The following is an 18761-nucleotide window of genomic DNA, read 5'->3' on the forward strand; positions in this document are numbered from 1 at the left end:
AAATTTGGTGTCCCATCGGCACGTGACCTCTAAAGCCTTTCTGTAGACAAAAGATACAGAAACACTAGAAGCTGCTATTTCGCGAAACCGCACTCTCCCTCTCGCATTAACACACACAGCAATGGCAACAAGCTCACGGGAAGAGGCCAAGCTCGAACGATTCCTCCACTGGTTACAGGTTCCTACAATTTCCTATGTGAAATCATTCACTAATCAATAGTGCAACTGGGTTTTATTTTTTATCATTTGGGTTTTCAAATTCAGGTTAATGGAGCGGAGCTACGCGGGTGCAAGATCAACTACTCCGATTCCAACAAAGGGTTTGGCATATTTTCGGCTAATGATGTTTCTGATGGTAACCCACTTCTTCCTTTTAGGGATAAGTAAACTGGGTTTTTGTTTATCTATGTTCTGAGTGTCAGAAGCTGCATTCTTTGAAAACCATAAGGGCAAAATTAACCGAACAACTCGATTTTATGGGTTTCTTGGGTTGGACAAACCTTATCAACTCGAACTTATGCTCAAATTTTAGGCAATTTGATAAATTGAGTAAACATGGACTTGATTTCTTAACCCGAACAAAAAGGCAGGTAACTCAAGCAACTGGATATAAATATATGGGTTATTTACATACTATATTTTGTGTCAAACAGTAATTGTTCCTGATTTATCTTGTTCTTTGTCTAGTTTAACTATAGATATAACGAAAGGATTGAAGATGATTGAAATGTATTGATTACCATAACTACTTAGGTAAACAGCCATTCACATTTAGTACCGAGGTAAACAGCCACTCACATTTGTTCATTTTAGTTATACAAGATTTTTTCGTAATTTTTTTTTTGCAATCTGCTCAGCAGCTTAAGTACTATAATTTGGAAACTGGAGAAAGTCTCTTGGGCATATACATACCCCCCAGGGGCTACTTCATTTCTTTAACTTCCTTATTCAGCCAAACCGTTCATGTCCACCCCGAAATAAGAATCCTTGGGTACAAATAGATTTGTCATGTGTCCTAATAAAACCACCTTGTAAGGGGTTCGTCCTTAAAATTCATACACCAGTTTGGGATATTCTGTTTTTCTTTTTTAATGTGGGAAATTCTAAGGTGTAACAATCTTATATTTGGAGCATAATTTTGATTTATTTATTTTGGGAAATAAATATCAGGGGTTCTATTAGTTGTTCCTCTGGATCTAGCAATAACTCCGATGAGAGTTTTGCAAGACCCTCTTCTTGGACCAGAATGTAGAGCAATGTTTGAAGAAGGAGATGTAGATGATAGGTTCTTGATGATCTTATATCTCACAGTGGAGCGCCTCCGCAAGAATTCTTCTTGGAAACCGTATGTATAGATTTCATTTTGTTGAATTATCAAAACCAAAATTTCTCACTTCTTTGGTAGTTAAGCTTCTCTTGGGTGGAAGATAACATCAGGTACCTTGATATGCTTCCGACCACTTTTGGCAATCCACTTTGGTTTACTGATGATGAGCTTTTGGAGCTAAAAGGGACAACATTGTATCGAGCAACGGAACTGCAGGTAAAAGATTTTTGGGCATCTGGCCATCATATTTAAATAGTCAAATGTAGGTTGTATATACACATGCCATCTGACGTGGGAAACTCCATCCAATGATGGCTTGTTATGGTTCTTCTAAGATGGTGAAAGGTATAGATAATATGTACAATATGTTTTAGAAAAATTTGCTTATGACATGCCAGCAAATGCTTTTAATTTTTAACGAGTATTCAGGTGCGCAGCAGACTTTTAAGTTGGAGTTTAATTTTTGTGATATTGGTGCTATCATTTGTTGGGATTTTAGGTTAAATTTGTATTGATGTTCATGCTGGAAATTATATGTATATGGTATCACAACTTTTTCACTCTAAGCTCATTTGGCTTCCCAGCAAGCATGCCAAAGTTTTGTTTGATTTATATGGTTTTACAAAGTATCTAGATGTCAATTTTGATATATAGTTCTGTCAAATAGGGTTTAAGTAGTAATATATCTGACCAAGGATGGGTTTATCTTACAGAAGAAAAGCTTGGTGTCTTTATATGATAATAAACTGAAGGCTCTGGTGAAGAAACTGTTAACTCTGGACAGGGATTTGGAAAGGTGTGTAAATATATTTTAGAAATCACAGATGTAGCGTATGATACGAATGATTGGTTTAGAAATAATTAGTTCCATTCTTTTCTTGTGGTGCTTGTCGTGCCCAGTCTTGTGACTATTTCCTAACTAGTGTTGGATCAACAAATATATAGCAGCTGTTGAAATCTTGTGAAAGTTTGGTTAACTGGAAAACATTATTTGGTTATATAAGACTATTAGAATGTAGACCGCAATTTATCATGGAATCTATCCAGTTGGTGGACATATGAAGCTTCATAGTTTTTTCATCATTTAGTATTCCGGTATCTGCATGCTTATGCTACTGTCAATGAATTGATCATCTCTTTAATGGTCAGACTCTTGAAATATGGTATCTTATGGCAGACTGTCCAATTTTTTCATGCTATTAAGCATTCCATTGTCATTATGTTACAAGTGAATGAGGCGTATACTCTTGTAAGATGCTATGTAAAATTGCATGTAGAACAACATTCAGAAGGATAGACATTCGAATAAGTTATATGCATCCTAAGAATTTACTATGATTAATTACTGATCCTATACAATACCTGTTCTTTCTTTTTCAGAGATGTGTGCTTTGAAGATTTCCTCTGGTAGGTACCATCTTTGCAAATAATCAAATGATTTTTAAAATTGAATCCTCTCCTTAATAATGTCTTCATGGTGCTTTAGACTTTGTTCCTTATGTTTTACAATTGCTGTCATGCTAGGTCAAATTCTCTTTTTTGGACCCGTGCTTTAAACATTCCCCTTCCATATTCTTATGTATTTCCCAAAATTCAAGAAGGCAGTGCTTCAGATGGCAAAAATATTGAGGTTTCTACTAATATTTGCAAAGAAGAGTTGGTTAATGGCAAAGATGAAAAAGGTTAGGTCAATTTTTTCCCGTCACTAATTTCTCATGCCAAATCTTCAGATATACTTTATTAGTGTGTACTAGGTGCTTGATTTGGTATTTGTTGATACAAAATATTTCTGTTTATTCGAACATTAGTGATTTCTCTATTTAGGATGTCATGTTGAAGGGGTTGATATTCCAGTTAGTAAAGTGACATCCACGCCTAAACAAAAAGAGACTGTCTGGGTTGAGGGTCTTGTTCCTGGCATTGACTTTTGCAACCATGGTATGCCAGTTGCTTATCAAGCGTTTGGAGAGTCTTTATTCTGTAAACCTTGCTGAAATATGTGGCTCTTCAGATATAAAGGCAGCAGCAACATGGGAAGTTGACGAAACTGGATCGATAACTGGAGTTCCTAATTCTATGTATCTTCTCTCGGGTAGCATTCTCTTAATATCAGTTTCTCCTTTTTCCTTTTTCCTTTTCTAGCTGAAAAGTAACTGCGTATTTAATTACACACTCATAATATCTTATATTCGTTTCATAACACAAGTTTATCTCATCGTGGCTGTTGCTATTGAATTTTTGCAGTACTTGTTGTCACTTCTTCTATCTTTTTATATTTAGCAGAATTTTAATCTCATTACATAAAAGTATGTAAATGTGACAGTTTCTATGACTTGTTACTATACTTGTTTTCTTGGTTTCAGGGATAATTATACTTGTTTTCATTTCTGTTCTTTGGTCTAATTAGCTAGGCTGTTTTACTTACCATGATATTCTCTCTCTTCAATTGGAAAGCTGGACAACCCTTGCAGGTTGACGCAGAAATTTCCATAAGTTATGGTAGCAAAGGGAACGAGGTACAGTCTGGTGTCTCGTATTTTTTTCCTTTGTTTCTGATACCGAAGTTACTTTTAACATTGTAGTTCTCGTACTCTGCATACCTCCTAACAGGTGCCACCAGACTCGGCCTTCATCCTAGTAACTTACATAATCTCGTCAAAATGGTTGCCTGTATTGCATTGAATGTCAACATTTTCATGCATTGAGCATACATTCTTACTTAGGCCTATGAGTCCTACTGATTTCACTTAGTTCTGGCGTGCCATCGTTGTTTATTTGTTCAGAAATCTTATTTTTCCAGTTTAAATTGACGAAACTACTTTTTCTCTGCTATCCCATATCTTGTTTTCCTGATCCATTTTATCATTTAAAAAGCTCGATCAACTTTCTGAGTCCGAGCCCTTGTCTGTGTTTGATGCAGGAACTACTTTATCTGTATGGTTTTGTCCTTGATGGTAATCCAGATGACTATCTCATGGTAGTGCCTCTATGTTGGAATATCTTGTGACTTGTCTTGAATGCTCATTGGTTTCTTAAATTACTCGTTCACAATAGTAATAATGTCTTAAATATCCAGAGAACTAAATTCGACTCTATTTGATTTATTCAGGTTCATTATCCAGTAGAAGCCATTCAAAATGTTCCCTTTGCTGACTCGAAAGCACAGCTTCTCGAAGCACAGGTCAGCTATTGTCTGTTTCTGAATTTCATTAAGAAAGAAAATAAGTAACGCGATTGTAAATTTAATGGCATACACGGAAATATTTCTTATTTTTTTTGTTTGTTTCCAATGCAAATTTTGCTTCATTATTCATAAACCTGGTTGTTCACAGAAAGCTGAAATGAGGTGTCTGTTACCTAGAAGTTTTCTGGATCATGGCTTTTTCCCAGTAGGCAACTCAAATACTGAAGGAAGTGAGAAGTGCAAAATCGACCATGTATGCAGCTATAGTTGGAGTGGTCAGCGAAAGATGCCATCGTACTCGCACAGGTTGGTTTTTCCTGAAAGCTTTTTGACAGCCTTGAGGACTATAGCCATGACGGAGGATGAGCTATTTCAGGTTTCTTCGCTGCTGGAAGAGGTAACAGTTCTGCAGCTATGTATTTCCTTCCATCAAATACCTTTGCCATTTTGAGTTTTTGACTTTTTAGTCATGGTGTATACTACCTGTCAAGTGTCTAATTATATACTTAATATTGTTTCAATCGGCCTGAAGTTGCAATGCACATCTGTTTCGAATCATTTACTTCCCTGATTAATATCCTAATTAAATTTATTTTATCTTGAAGCTTGTACAATCAAGAGAGGGGAGGCAACCATCTGATTCAGAAGTTCAAGCAGCAGTATGGGAAGCTTGTGGTGATTCCGGAGCTTTGCAAATACTCGTTGATCTTCTTAACATGAGGTAACTAGTAGGAACCATGTGTTATTTAGCAATGTATTAAGATCAACTTCTCAATCCGCATGCCTATATACATGCTACTTTTAGAAGAGTTGTATTATTAGTTGCCTAACCGGATTTCCAACACGCAAGGATGACGGATCTTCAAGAGTCTTCTGGTACAGAGGACAGCGACACCATTTTGCTTGAAAAGACACGTATTACTGAAAGTGCAAACCAGCAGAACGAGAACAATTTAAGGTACCATTTTCGCCAAAATGACTCCTCTCTCATGCAATTTAAGGTACCATCTTCGCCAAATTTTATTTCGGTGTTCATGAAAACTTAAGCTGCACCATGTTTATCGATTGAGGATGGTCAAAAATTGAGTGATTTTGGATGCAAACCCTATTTATCAACTTTTTTTTTATTGAAACTTGGTTTCGATTTTTTATTGAAGTCCCTGAAATAAATGCGTATTTCTATGTAGGTTATTATAAATTTTAAATTAAAATTTGATATTTGTAGTCATTTATATTAATGAGATTTTAAATATATTCCATAATTTGTTGAAAATATTAAAAGAAATTATACTTAAATAAAACCATGATTTGTCATTACTTATATTAATGACATTTTACATACAAAAAAATTAGTAATTTTTATATGATGCATTTTACATACAAAAAGTTGGTACATTTTATACAAAAAATGGTGATACGTTTTATATAATGGGTACATTTCATTTAGAAAAAAACAATGGGTACATTTTACACAAAAGAGATGGTACTTACAAAAAAACAAAAAAAACGGGTACATTTTTACATATAAGTTAACAAAGTGGTGCCTTTTTAAAGACAAATGGGTACATTATTAATAAATTATGGGTACAAATAAAAGGTCAAAAAAATATGAGTACAAATAAAAGTTTGAAAAATATGGACACAAAAAGAAATTAATATATGGGTACAAACTAAAGCTGAATAGAAAATTGGCACAATTTAAGAAAAAAAGGTTGCAAATTAAAATGGGTACAAACTAAAAATAAAAATATATGATACAAAATTTAGTCATAAATATAAATATATCAAATGTAACGTTTCTAACACTAAATGAATAATTTTGAAATAAAATTTAATTATCTTGATATGTAAAATATTTTATTATTGAAATAATTAATGATGTTTATTAAAACCAAGGGACCTTGATTAAAATTTGAAAAGGAGTAAGGTTTCAATCAGTGGAGTTGAAAAAAGAGGGATGGGAACCTAATTTCTCCTAAAAGAATTATTGTGATGTCATTCAAATTCTAGGATATGATAGAACAAAAATCCTACAAATAGCATTGAACTGATTTCCTGTTCTAACACGAGAAGGAGCCTTTGAAATTCGAAGTTTTTCATGCGTTGTTTAGAAGTAGGAGCTCTTACAAACTTCGAAATCTTGTTACCGTGTTATGGAGCCTATCTGGCAAGCTTCCGCATTTCTGCAACATATTCATCTTCTCGTGCGTTTTGCCTATAGAAGCACTCAATATGTTTGTGTTAATCTTGGATTTCCTTTTTCCGTTGATGGCTGCAGCGGAGAGACGGACGGCGTTGCACGACTCAAGTCGATGACTCGAAACGTGTGGTCTAGTGTAATTTATAGACGTGGGCAGAAGCAACTCACTCGACTGTTCCTCAAGGAAGCGGAACACGCCCTGCAATTAGCCCTCAGCGAAGGGAACTGACTGTGTTAAATCATGCAAGCCTTAGTTTCCGATTTGGGATGTTCGTAATAAAAGCTCCTTCTGTACACAGCTAGAAGCCTAGAAGTGCTTTCTGAACCGGCTAGTGCTTGTAATTATTCTTTTTGGTTCATGCTAGTCATTATTTGTTACCCGCATCCAAGTAGTGGCCAAAGTTTTGCTTCCCAACTTCTTTTGGGTATTAATCTATGTTAAACTTCGAGACATGTTATTCCACAGTGAAAGAAAATACCAAATTATGGCAGTTTTGGTGCCTGACAATCGTCCATGCACGCGGGTGGCTGTTTTGATGCACGTACTGCCCACAATGTGGCGCCAGCTGACAGCCACCAACCATGTGCATGGGCGGCTGTTGGTTGTTGATGCACTTGGTACCCACAATGCAGCAACACAGCCACCATGGACCGTTGCCACTTTAGCTCTAAACTTTCATGGCAACTTTGTAGTTCATAGCCCCCACAAAAGGCCTCCAAATTTGTTCAAACGAAGCAGCCTTTCTTTTCTTGTGTGCTGTCTTCAGGCTTCTAGGCGAGCTACATTCTTAAGTGTCCAGCCTACTGCATACGCAGCGGCTGCAGCAATGGCGCCATTGAAGAGAGTAATCGCCACAGAGAATGCCTAGGTCTGGCCTGCAATCTTGGCCTTAGCAATCCCCAGAAGCGCGAGGGCAATTGCAGACAGGACACAAGCGCCAACAAACTTAACTGAATCGTTGTTTGTAAACGGAATGAGGACGATGAATGATAGGAGAGGAGCACTGCCAAACACAGGGAAGGCTGGAAATGTGGCAAGGCCATTCTTCCACGGCTTTTCTGCTTTATCGGTCGGCAGCATTCCTTGAGCCACCATCTTCTCCCGCACCAAGATGTTATTGTATTTTGCAAAAATGCTCACAACCTAGTACAAAGTAATGGACAACTTCATATATTTAGTCCTTAGCACAAATTAAGTATTTGCTTTAGATTATGCAGGAAGGGCAAGCATACCCATCGATATTCCATCTGCCACAAGGTTTGCAAATCCAAGCACCAACACATCCACTACAAAACACAGTAGTTGGAGATGAATAAAGATGCTAATTAATGTAGTCACCTTGGTGGGTGTGTGTGCGTGTGTGTATGTTCCAGTTCCACACTAGAAAGATGTTATTTCACCTGGCTTCTGATTTCGTAATCCTTTTCTGAGTTGTAAAACACTAAATAAAATTTGAGAAAACTTCGGAGTACTAATGGATTCGTCAATACCTCTTAACTCTTTTAAGTATAATTATTGGCTACAACCTGTTGTATTCAACCATGTCATTATTTGTCGCGTCGCGTGATTATCTATGACAAATAAACAAGTGCTTATGTATAATTGCTCTTATAAACCATTCAACTTAGAGAATCAAATGACAATTCATCAAATCAACAATGTCGATTATACAAGCAAATTCTAAAGGTCATAGGAAAAAAAAAACCAAGCATGCATATGAAAGAAGAAAGAAGGATAATGAGACAGTTAATTACCGGAGGAGATACGACTAGCAGAGATGGAAGAAATGAGAGAGGAGGAGGTGATGATGGCATCAAGACCTGCATACAAAATGATGTTGGCATAGTCTCCTTTCCATGGCTCTTTTGGCCTCTCACTTCTAACTCTTCTTCTTACCACCATCACTTCCAATACTTCCATTCATAACATCGTCGTCTGATTCGATTAGCCTGCTATAATCTGTATCTGCTATTGTTACCGTTTTACTGTCTACAATCCAAGCTTTTTCCACAGTTTCATACATTAGCTCGGATGTTAAATAACTCACAATCAAGGGTTAACAAAGATAAAGGGAGTGAAAAAAAAAAAAAAAAAAACAAGAGGGGGGTGTGTGTCAGGTGTCACTGTGCATGCATGCAAGTCGTTTGACATGTTGCCACGTGTGTTGTTTTGTTGGTGGTGGTAAGTGGATTTGGATCCTCGTCGGATCTTCTCCCTGGGATCTTGGATCAACGTACGTGGACTGTTGATCAAAAAATCGTGCGGCTATAATCAAATCTTTTTTATATTTTTAAAAGTAAAGTAACCTTACTTTGTGTGAAAAATATAATAAAGAAAGAAATTGTGGCTGTACGATTTTTGATCAACGGTCCAAGTGCGTCGATCACTAGGATCTAGAGGAAGGGGATCCGGCGAGGATCCAAATCCGTGGTAAGTATATATGAGCGGTGAGTCTGCCTCGTGGCCTTTGTCTGCCTAAAAAAGTACATGAGTTGAATGTTTAAAAAATGAAAATTTTGTAAACTTGATGATTTAACTTTGGTATACAAATTGTGCTAGAAAGATTCCGACCAAAAAATTTGTATAAAAATAGAGGGCTAACTACATTTTACCTCTTTACAAGTTTCAGCTGATTCTAAATGTATCATGATATTCTAATTTTCTTACATTGTTCAGATTTAAAATTGTCTCAATTAACACTTTTTACATATTTGAATGCGTTTATTCACTAAATTGATGAGTTTTTAGTAAATATTGTGAAAATTCAGTTTGTATATTAACTGGTCATGGATTTCATGCGCACTATGTCATTAATATAGCGAAAATTCGAATAATTTATTAAATAAAATGTTCACTAAATTGATGAGTTTTTAGTAAATATTGTGAAAATTTAGTTTATATATTAAATTGGTCATGGATTTCATGTGTAAATAGCTACAATTTTAAAATCTTAAGGAGTAATGTGAAAAAAAAAAAAAAAAAAAAAAAAAAAAAAAAAACCTGCAGTACATTTTGAAAATGACTTTAAACATAAAAAGTACGAAATGTAGGTAGTCCAAAAATATATATGATCAGTTGAATGGGAGGTGGTTTAGAAGTTTTCTTCAGTAACCTCATGAGAGACCGTATTTGCGATTGAGATGCGTGTAACCTGACTGCTAGGTTGCATTATCAACTAAAAGTGAATAATATTTGAACGTAGTTTTAATATCAAATTTTAACGATGAGTTATCATGTATCTTTGATCACCAGGTAACTAAAAGATAACACACTAGCATGTGTGTGTGTACGGAAATGGTTTTTGCAAACTTTTTTTTACTCACCTTCATATTTATGTTCCTTAATTCATAAATTTGAACACTAATCTCTTCACCTCCTTAGTTGAATATTGTGCAATGAATAAGACTACATAATAATAATAAAATTATTAAATAAATATGAATGCTCATTCTACAAGTTACAAAGCATCATATGTATAAAGAACTAACTTAATCCTCATTGGTAAGAAAATGAATCCCTAATTTAGCTGGCTAAGCCCAAAATTCAAAAAACAAAATAATCCTAAATTCCAACCCTCTTCACCACCACGCAATCCAAATATGGGTCCATCCATAATTTTGCTAAATTCATATCTAGCTAATTTTGCCAAACTCATGTATGCGAAATTTTGAATATTCAAAAAATAAAAAATGATCTTAATTAGTGATATGATCTAATAATATTCATTTTTTTTTTATCATAAGTAAGTTTAAGTTGATTTGCATAAATGACGAGTTTGTGTACAAGTTTTGCTATTTCATTGCAAGATTTAGCTTGATCCCCACCCTCCAATGTTATTGTACAAAAAAAAGTTCCACAAGTTATCATATCTAAATCGGTCCGAAGCGCCCTAATCTAATGGCAATAGCCCAAACGGGCCCAATCTACATAGACAGTGAGTGGTAATAATTTTTCTGGTCAACCATTAAGGGGGGGGTCTTCTATTATATAACAAGTTATACTCTAATCTATATGATTCTAAATTTTACCAAACATTGACTTATGACTTACGAGCTCATGTCTTTGTGTAGTTCGACTTGTTTAATTCTTCAAAAAAAATTATAAGATGTATCCGTTTTTTCTAAAATATTTAGCCTTTTGTGTAATTTGACTCGTTTATTTTTTCAAATTTTCTCGATTTGTATGTTTTTGACTTTCAATTTTTCATGCTTTGTACTTGTTTGATTCTAATCAATAATATACTTTTGGTTTTGCTGAAAAGAAAAAAAAAAATTTAACTCTAAAGTATAGTTACATGGTTTTTTTCTCATTTGTGCTAAGCATCAATTTAATAAAAAAATTTGTCCCTTCCTTCCACGTTGAGCAAAGCAAAAATTATATTATACCTTTTTGTAACGGTTAGATTTAAATCACTGTATATTTGACCAATATTATAACAGTCAAAAACCCCAGAGTTTGTAATAAACTTTTTGCGTCACTAGGAGTAAATGAAATTATACTTTTCAACATAAATTAGTAAACAAGATCTGAAAGGCTAATCTAGGCTGGGTGTAATCAATTTAGATTTCAATATACCTTTTTGAGAGACTGATTTTAAAAGAATTCTTGAATTCGCATTCATTAAAATCCTAATAAATTTTAACCATTCTCACTGCACCTAGACACGTGTGGACTTTCTAAAAATCTTAATTGACGAAAACATTCATGAAATTCAGCTTGAGAGTCCAAAACATTCACGAAAATAACTAACACACAAAAATATAAAGAAATTAAAAAAAATAAATAAATAAAAGAAAGGACACAATATAAAGAAGTAAAATGAAGATAAAAAATAAAAATCCATAGTTAGTGTTCTTATTTGGCATAATTAACATTTGCTAAATAGCTGCTGATAAATGAGGAGCCAAATGAAGCAGGTTGTTGTTTCAGACCAATTGACTCTTTTCTTCATTTTCTCCGGCAATTTCTAGTCGGATTCTTTCGTTTTCGGTCGGAGCAGGTTTTGAAGTCTTGGTCTTGGAAGATGAGGTTGAAACTCTCTGGTATGGTTGATTTTCAGGCAAGAGTTTCAGGGTGATCCCCATACCTATGAGCAGAAGTCCGGTCCCGTGTTCTTCCGTTAATGGCTTTGTGAATATCAAATATGACAGCAGTAACGTGACGGCCTTTCTAGCCGTTGTGATCTGTCATAAAAACAAGGGATTCAATGAAAATACTTAAAAAGGAATTTATATAACTCACGTTTTACTATATGTTTGTTCGTATTCGTGCATATGATATTTAATGTTGCCTAAGAAACAAGACTCTTGCTTTGAAAATAGACGTGAGACAAGAATGTACCATGGCTGTGGTGGCGGCACCAAAAAGAGCAATGAGGGAAAGGACGGAGACTTGGCCGATAAATGTGGCCATGGCTTCGAAGACTAACACGCCATACACGTATGGATGCTGCACAATACCAAAAGATTTGTTAGAAACTGCGAGGCTTGTAAGAGGCGTGTAACATGGTGGAATCTAAGGATTTTCGGATTGTAAGTTACCTGCCAACATGAGCTCCATGCTCTGAATAATTCCCCTGTCAAAAGCATTGGTGGAATCAAGAACGGCAGACCGACCACTGTAGAGCAAAACAGCATCTCCATCTATGGATAAGGATAAAAGCAAGCACAAAAGTATATGAACAGTCACACTTTTTTTATGAACAAGTTTCGAGTTCACGTTTAAACACCCCACAAATTGAATCTAAGGAAATGAATGTCACCTGTGTGGTTTCGGGATTCATGGTAAAGATAGCTTCTTGCAAGTTACCCAAAAAGGAATCCATGATTAGAGCACCCGATACCATCACAACACCAATCACGCTGAAGTTTGGAGATGTTTGCGCATCCGCTAAGGTGAATAGGATCAAGCCAACCACCAAAAGGAGTGCAGAAACGTAATCGTGAGGTGGGTATTTTCGTCTCAAACCTGGTATGAAGGCTCCCATTACCATCACAGGCAGAACCTGAAAAACCAAAATCATGAACCTAACATCAGAAAACCGACAGTAAAAAGTAGACGTCACTTCCAATTCACGTTGATAGCAATCGACCATAGGGAAATTTCACTATTGTATTACTCAAAAGTATAAACTAGCTTTAACAAAGTGACATGTTTTACGTAGTTACTTGGCTAAAAACTCAAATCAAACTCTTTAACTCTGCACACCCCACTCCCGGGAAAAAAAAGAAGAATCGTCTCAAATCTGCCCCTCTAAACAAGTGATTGTTTTTACCTCTCTTTTTTCACACTCAAATTTTATCCACACTGAATAGTTATCCAGCTAAAATTAGCAGCCTGAACTGAAAAACTAAATTACCATATTAAATTTCATGGAATTTAGCGTTTACCTTTGTCGATTTGAACATGAGCTGCGCCGGATAGTTGAGAAAAGCCAAGGAGCCTTTTGTAAGTCCATGGGACCCCATAAGAACAGCAGAAAGCTTCACATAAGTCTTCCACGGATTCACCATTTGCTTGGTGGTGAAGCCTTGCAGGTAAATCAGAAATAGATACACAAATCCTTGCACAAATGTGAAGTACCAACCATAGCTGCAACAAGAAATACACAATAAACATAAACAAACAGGTCCTAATTGAAAAACCCGAATTCGAACACTTCCAAAATTTAAAAAAAAAAATTTTAGAAAAAGAAATACCTGAATTGTAGCCTGTTATACACATATTCCTGAAAATTAGCCAAAAAAATATGATTCAGTTAGCAATTAAAAGTTGAAAATTTCGAAAATTCGATTACTTTTGAGATACACTGTTCCAAATTTTAAAAAACACAGACCAAAATTATTTCAAAATTGATCTTTTGATTCCTCAAAAAGTAAACTCATAAAATAAAGAGACCAATGGTCCCAAAACCAAACGGAGGATTAAGGTTTTCATTTTATATTTGTTTTCTCAACTTTCTCACCAACCAAACAAGAGATAAAAACAGTAAAATATTACTAAACCAAAATCATAAACCTGCTATGAACGAAAGTAATTCCCTTTTTTTGTTTTTTTTAATGTAATTCCTTGCTCAGAAGAGAATGGTTAATCCTTTGCTTGGTTGCTAAGACACCAAACAGAAAAAGGGATAACCAGCGACCAAAAATTTGTCGTCCATAAAATTTTCCCACTAACCGAACAGAAGAAAAGGCTTTAAGCCACGAATTTTCCTTCATTCCAGGCTCAGTTTCTCGGAAACCAAACAGGCACCGAATACCAAAAATAATAATAAAATAACAGAGTGAAAGAAAATACCTCGCAAATACCATTAACAAGGTAGCCAAAGAAGAACCCAGAAGAGCAAAGGAGGAATTGTTGCCATTTGGGTCTGTCAGAGAGCGAAATCCCAAAAAGGAACCGAGCTTGCTCTTCGTTCTTCATCGATTTCAATCGGTTTTCTCACCGACCCAGCTGCGTACTGGCTGTATCGGGTATTGGGTACCCAATAAAACGCCCAGAAATTTCAAAATAAAGGAGAAATTGGGGAGACAAAAATGGTGTATTTTTACCAAAACCCAATGCGGGAATGTATGGAATTCATTACAGTTGGTGATGCACTTGCATGTTGATTATCCCAATACAAAGAAAAGAAGGAGAGAGGAAACTGATTTGTGTATATGAATATATATATTTATATATAAGGAAATTGGTATCGGGTTGATTACGGTAACTATTTATTATTTACTTGTAAAGAATGATGCCATACAAGGAAATTCCAGACAGAGAGAGAGAGAGAGTTTCTATAGACTCAGGGTCGGAGCTCTTTGTATTGCACTCTTAACCTCTCCGAGTCGGCAACTTGGCAGAGAATGAGAGAGAGAGAAAGGGAATTGTTGTTTTTGTTGCTGTTACACTTACTCTATAGGCTTATTTATATACTAAATCCTAATTCACTTTCACGTTTTCCTCGACTCTTATGGTATCTTTATTTGGAAGGGAAAACTTTATGAATCGAAACAAGAATACGAAAATGGAATGATATTGGGAATAGGAAAAATTACTCTCTAATTAATATAATTAAACAGTTTTTCTTGACAAATGATATTATCTACACTAAACGGGAAGAGATAATCTCATAATAAGCTAGCAATAATGGGATTCAAATTCGTTTTTGACGAGAATCGAATCTAAGAAGAGGAACATCACTAGACCGTAGTACTAAGTGGCAATTAAACCCTTTATTTAGACGTTATGGTTCAAGAAAATTGTAATTAAAATATATATTCATGCATATTTGCGAACTAAATGATGTCGCCAATAAGAAATAAGCACGTTAATCAACAGTTAAGTAATAATCCAATCATCAACATCCACATCATTTGATTTACAAAATTTGATTTAAAAATATGAACATCCTAACATTACCTGTAATTTTTTAGTGCCTATCATTTATTTGGTGTAAGAGCATCTTTGAAGATGTTAAAATGCCAAATCAGCACTAATAGTGAAAAATAAGACAACAACAATGTTTTTGAACCGATAGGCCAAAACTCATATGGCTCAACATGGCCTAACAATCCTCAACTATGGTGCCAAAATTGATAGTAGCTCCAAATCTTTTGTTAATTGATTATTAAATACATTTTATTAGTTTTATTTTGTTTTTGGTTTTAAAACATTTATTAATAGTTTAATGTAATAAAATAAGAGTTTAATTTGACATATCAAGTGAAGACCAAAACTTAAAAAAATGATGCCTTGGCTTTGCCCAAACAATGTCAAATCAAGAAAATTGTGGTGGAAGAAAGACTTGAATGTTTTATTGATGCACTTTTTGGAAAGTGTGCAGGACAATACTATCATTTAAGCAGGGTGACATATTGCTATTGACCTCAGACCCTCAACGAGGGTGTTGAGACCTTTTAGAAAAGGAAAAAAAAAAAGGAAAAAAAAAAAAAAAGAAAAGTTTTTTGGCTTAATTCATCTTTATTATAGATCAAGGAGTACACTTCTACTTTGGCTAATAAGGGAAGGCTTTTTTTCAAATCCAAGTTTGACTTTGATTAGATCCTTAGCGAAAGCGCTAAGTAACAAGTAGATAATTTCGCAGGAACATAATCTATTTTCTAGTTAAATACATTACGAGATGTTTTTCCATACTTTCCGCATTCAGTTCTAGCTATTTCTGCAAGAATTAGGTCCATTGTTGAAGAGATTAAGACCTGGTTTGGTACTGAGGTGATTCTAAAAAAAGCTGGTATCAAAAAAAGCTGGGAGCTGTTTTTGTGTTTGGTAAACATTCAACTTCAGCTTTTTTTCACAGTTTTGGGTGAAAAAAAGCCAAAAACAAGAAGTTGCAAAACCCAGCTTTGAAAAATCGGCTTTTTTTCACATCTGTTTTAAATAAAAGTTTACAAAACACTATAATACAATTTTTTTTTTCAAAAGCACTTTTACAAAAAAGTTTACCAAACACTCTGCTACTTTATTTCACAGCCGCTTATTCTCACAGCATAGCAAAATCAGTTTTTTTTTCAAAGCACAGTAATACCAAACCAGCCCTAAATGGCTTGCCTCATAGTTCTAGTTGGTGGAATGGAATCATGTCTACAGGGAAGCAAACTTTACAGCGAATTGTATCACTTCTCTTGAGCATAATTGTACTAATTTATATATTTGGGATGGGTGTGTTCCTACCCAAGCAAAAAACGCTCTCTTGTATATGTAGACACCGAAATTTCAGTGAAATAAATGTTAACCAATGTATTAAAATTACAACATTTATTCATTTCACTTACATCACACATTCATTTCACCTACATTACACATTTACTTCACCTACCAACTTCACTCACTTCACCAAAAAATGGATGGTGGTGATTCACTCTCTTGCCCTATAAATAGCCTTCTCCATCAAGAGAAAAGAAAAGGAATTTACATCACACCAAAACCTTGAAGCTTTGAAACTCCAAAAGCTCTCAAGCAAACACCGAAAGATTAGTAAAACCCTCTTTGTTCTTCGTAAAATCCCCTTTCAAGGTCAAGCCTCGACGGCCCTTGAAGAAACTTCCCTCAACCTTCGAGATCAAGCCCTGACGATCCTTGAGGAAAGCGTTCATCGTTCATCATCTGTTCATCCTAAGATCAAGCCTCAACGGCCCTTTGGATTAACAAAAGAATCAACAAACCCATACACCCATTCTTCAAGATCAAGCCCAACGCCCCTTGAAGACCCATTCATCAACTGTTCATCCTTAGATCAAGCCCCGACGGCCCTTTGGATCAACAATCTCAGCAAACCTATACACCCATTCTTCAAGATCAAGCCCAACGCCCCTTGAAGACCCATTCATCAACTGTTCATCCTTAGATCAAGCCCCAACGGCCCTTTGGATCAACAACTCATCCACAAACCTATACCCTACGAAGATAGAATCAGAGGATCAAATTACAAAGAGATTGTAACCCCAAAATCATTAATACAAAATATATTTTGTGAACGTATTCTTATTTCTTATTTCCGGAATTTTTTCGTGTTTACAGTATGATTCTCGAGGCCTTTGGTATCTCCGAGGTTTTTCTTTAATTTAATCTTCTTTCTTCCTCAATAAACAAAAAACACAAAAAAACAAACAAAAAACAAAAAACAAAAAAACAATAGTTGTCAAATTTAAATTTTCACGTCTCCTTTAAAAATACTCTAAATTATATATATATATATATATATATATATATATATATATATATCTTTATAATCTGCAAGTTAGATTCATATTTCAGTCTTTTGACTTACAGTTTATCTTATCTCTTAGTCCTCTAAATTATTTGTTTAAACTCTCCAACCAAACAGTAAGGCGTGGTCCAAACAATAAGTCCCAGGTAAAAGCATGAGCAGAGCGCATGAGCGGGGAAATGGTTTAGCGAATACGCGAGGAAGGTGAATGAGTATAAGTTTTCTGTATTTTGATTGCTTGATTTGTGAATTTCATGAGTAGATTATTTAGATCTAATTCAATGGCCAGCACTAACTCTAGATCCAGTTTAGGTGCTATACCAGATATTATTAATGAAGAACAACAACTTGATTTTCAAACTAATGATAGTGTCGACTTTGGAGATTGGAACATCCCCAAGGTTTCAAGTAAAAATATTTACAGAAAGAAATGGTCATGAGCCTCATTTAGAAGTGAACATCATGTTAAAACTGTTGAAAAAGCATATGCTCTTAGCAAGGAACATGAAACTTTTCAATTGTTCTCTCCGGAACAAATTAAATCCCATAGGAAAGATGGTCATAACTACATCCACATTGGCTTAGTTTAGATAGCCATAAAACCTTTAACGCGTAGAGGCCTTAATACCTCTATTTTGTTATGTCTCCGAGATGCTAGATTCACTAACTTTAGTGATAGTATAGTTGGAATGATTAAGTCAAGTCTTTACAATGGACCTATCCATTTTGATTGTTTTCCAGACCTTACCATAAGTCTTTCAGACCCCCACATGCTGAAAGCACTCACTCTTAATATCAAAACTTCAAGATACCAAGTCCTTGAAGGCACACAACCTTTGGCCTTAATATACAAAGTATATTATAAAGTCACTAGCACAAACATGAATTTCCAAGCTTTAACCAAGAGTCCTAGAGACCATACACCATTAGGTAGTCAAATATCAGTCTACCTTCAGATTGGTATTTGATTAATGAAAGTAAGCCAGTAGCTATCCAAAACAGTCTAGTTAATTTAGACAACATTGAACAATATTTTGATGGAACTGTTAAAATCAATTTTGATCGTCCAGCAAGAAGATCTTGTGAGTCAGTCCACTCGCATAAATCTTTTGCTCCAAGAAGAAATTCTTTTTCTGGATCCATATTAACCGATAGGATGAGTCAAGATCAAGAGTTAATCAATTCAATAGCCAACAGAAAATTAAAGGTCGTAGCCTCCAGTCCGTCTGTCACCCAACAAGAATTAATAAATGACTTAATCAACATCAAGCTAAAATCAGTAGAAACAACCTCTCAGGTTACACATCTGGTTTACTAACCCTAAACCCAAGATCA

General features: G+C 35.1%; 2 protein-coding genes across 3 annotated transcripts; one reads left to right on the plus strand and one right to left on the minus strand.

The window, feature by feature from the left end:
• Positions 1-70: 70 nt before the first annotated feature.
• LOC137735050 (ribosomal lysine N-methyltransferase set10) lies at positions 71-7198 on the plus strand. 2 transcript variants are annotated; one of them, XR_011068607.1, is made up of 16 exons: positions 71-178; positions 265-355; positions 1171-1345; positions 1438-1543; positions 2041-2123; positions 2708-2734; positions 2852-3009; positions 3152-3265; positions 3339-3419; positions 3782-3843; positions 4248-4304; positions 4437-4508; positions 4660-4908; positions 5117-5232; positions 5394-5469; positions 6790-7198. XR_011068607.1 is itself a non-coding variant. In XM_068474411.1 (16 exons), the coding sequence occupies exons 1-16, from the start codon at positions 122-124 to the stop codon at positions 6938-6940; spliced, it is 1707 nt and encodes a 568-aa protein (XP_068330512.1). In that variant the 5' UTR covers positions 71-121; the 3' UTR covers positions 6941-7198. The 2 variants fall into 2 exon arrangements, 1 of the variants encoding a protein (XP_068330512.1); XM_068474411.1 differs by having other exon boundaries at positions 5362-5469.
• Positions 7199-11479: 4281 nt separating this feature from the next.
• On the minus strand, positions 11480-14582 carry LOC137735183 (UDP-galactose/UDP-glucose transporter 2-like). Its single transcript, XM_068474577.1, has 7 exons — positions 14009-14582; positions 13411-13439; positions 13102-13303; positions 12474-12716; positions 12253-12354; positions 12053-12160; positions 11480-11895 (listed from the first exon to the last, which is right to left on the minus strand). Exons 1-7 carry the CDS (start codon positions 14132-14134, stop codon positions 11638-11640), a joined length of 1068 nt encoding a protein of 355 aa, XP_068330678.1. The 5' UTR covers positions 14135-14582; the 3' UTR covers positions 11480-11637.
• Between the last annotated feature and the right edge of the window lie 4179 nt (positions 14583-18761).

This window comes from Pyrus communis, chromosome 5 (assembly GCF_963583255.1).
Source record: "Pyrus communis chromosome 5, drPyrComm1.1, whole genome shotgun sequence".
NCBI lineage: Eukaryota > Viridiplantae > Streptophyta > Magnoliopsida > Rosales > Rosaceae > Pyrus > Pyrus communis.

Excerpts from the sequence above, each read along its gene's own strand:
- LOC137735050 (XM_068474411.1), top strand. The coding sequence starts at position 122 with ATGGCAACAAGCTCACGGGAAGAGGCCAAGCTCGAACGATTCCTCCAC. Across the intron at positions 1,346-1,437 it reads AAGAATTCTTCTTGGAAACC|GTACCTTGATATGCTTCCGA; the intron begins GTATGTATAGAT and ends AGATAACATCAG. Across the intron at positions 2,124-2,707 it reads CTGGACAGGGATTTGGAAAG|AGATGTGTGCTTTGAAGATT; the intron begins GTGTGTAAATAT and ends TTTCTTTTTCAG.
- LOC137735183 (XM_068474577.1), bottom strand. The coding sequence starts at position 14,134 with ATGAAGAACGAAGAGCAAGCTCGGTTCCTTTTTGGGATTTCGCTCTCT. Across the intron at positions 13,440-14,008 it reads TTGTTAATGGTATTTGCGAG|GAATATGTGTATAACAGGCT; the intron begins GTATTTTCTTTC and ends GCTAATTTTCAG. Across the intron at positions 13,304-13,410 it reads TATAACAGGCTACAATTCAG|CTATGGTTGGTACTTCACAT; the intron begins GTATTTCTTTTT and ends TTCTTGTTGCAG.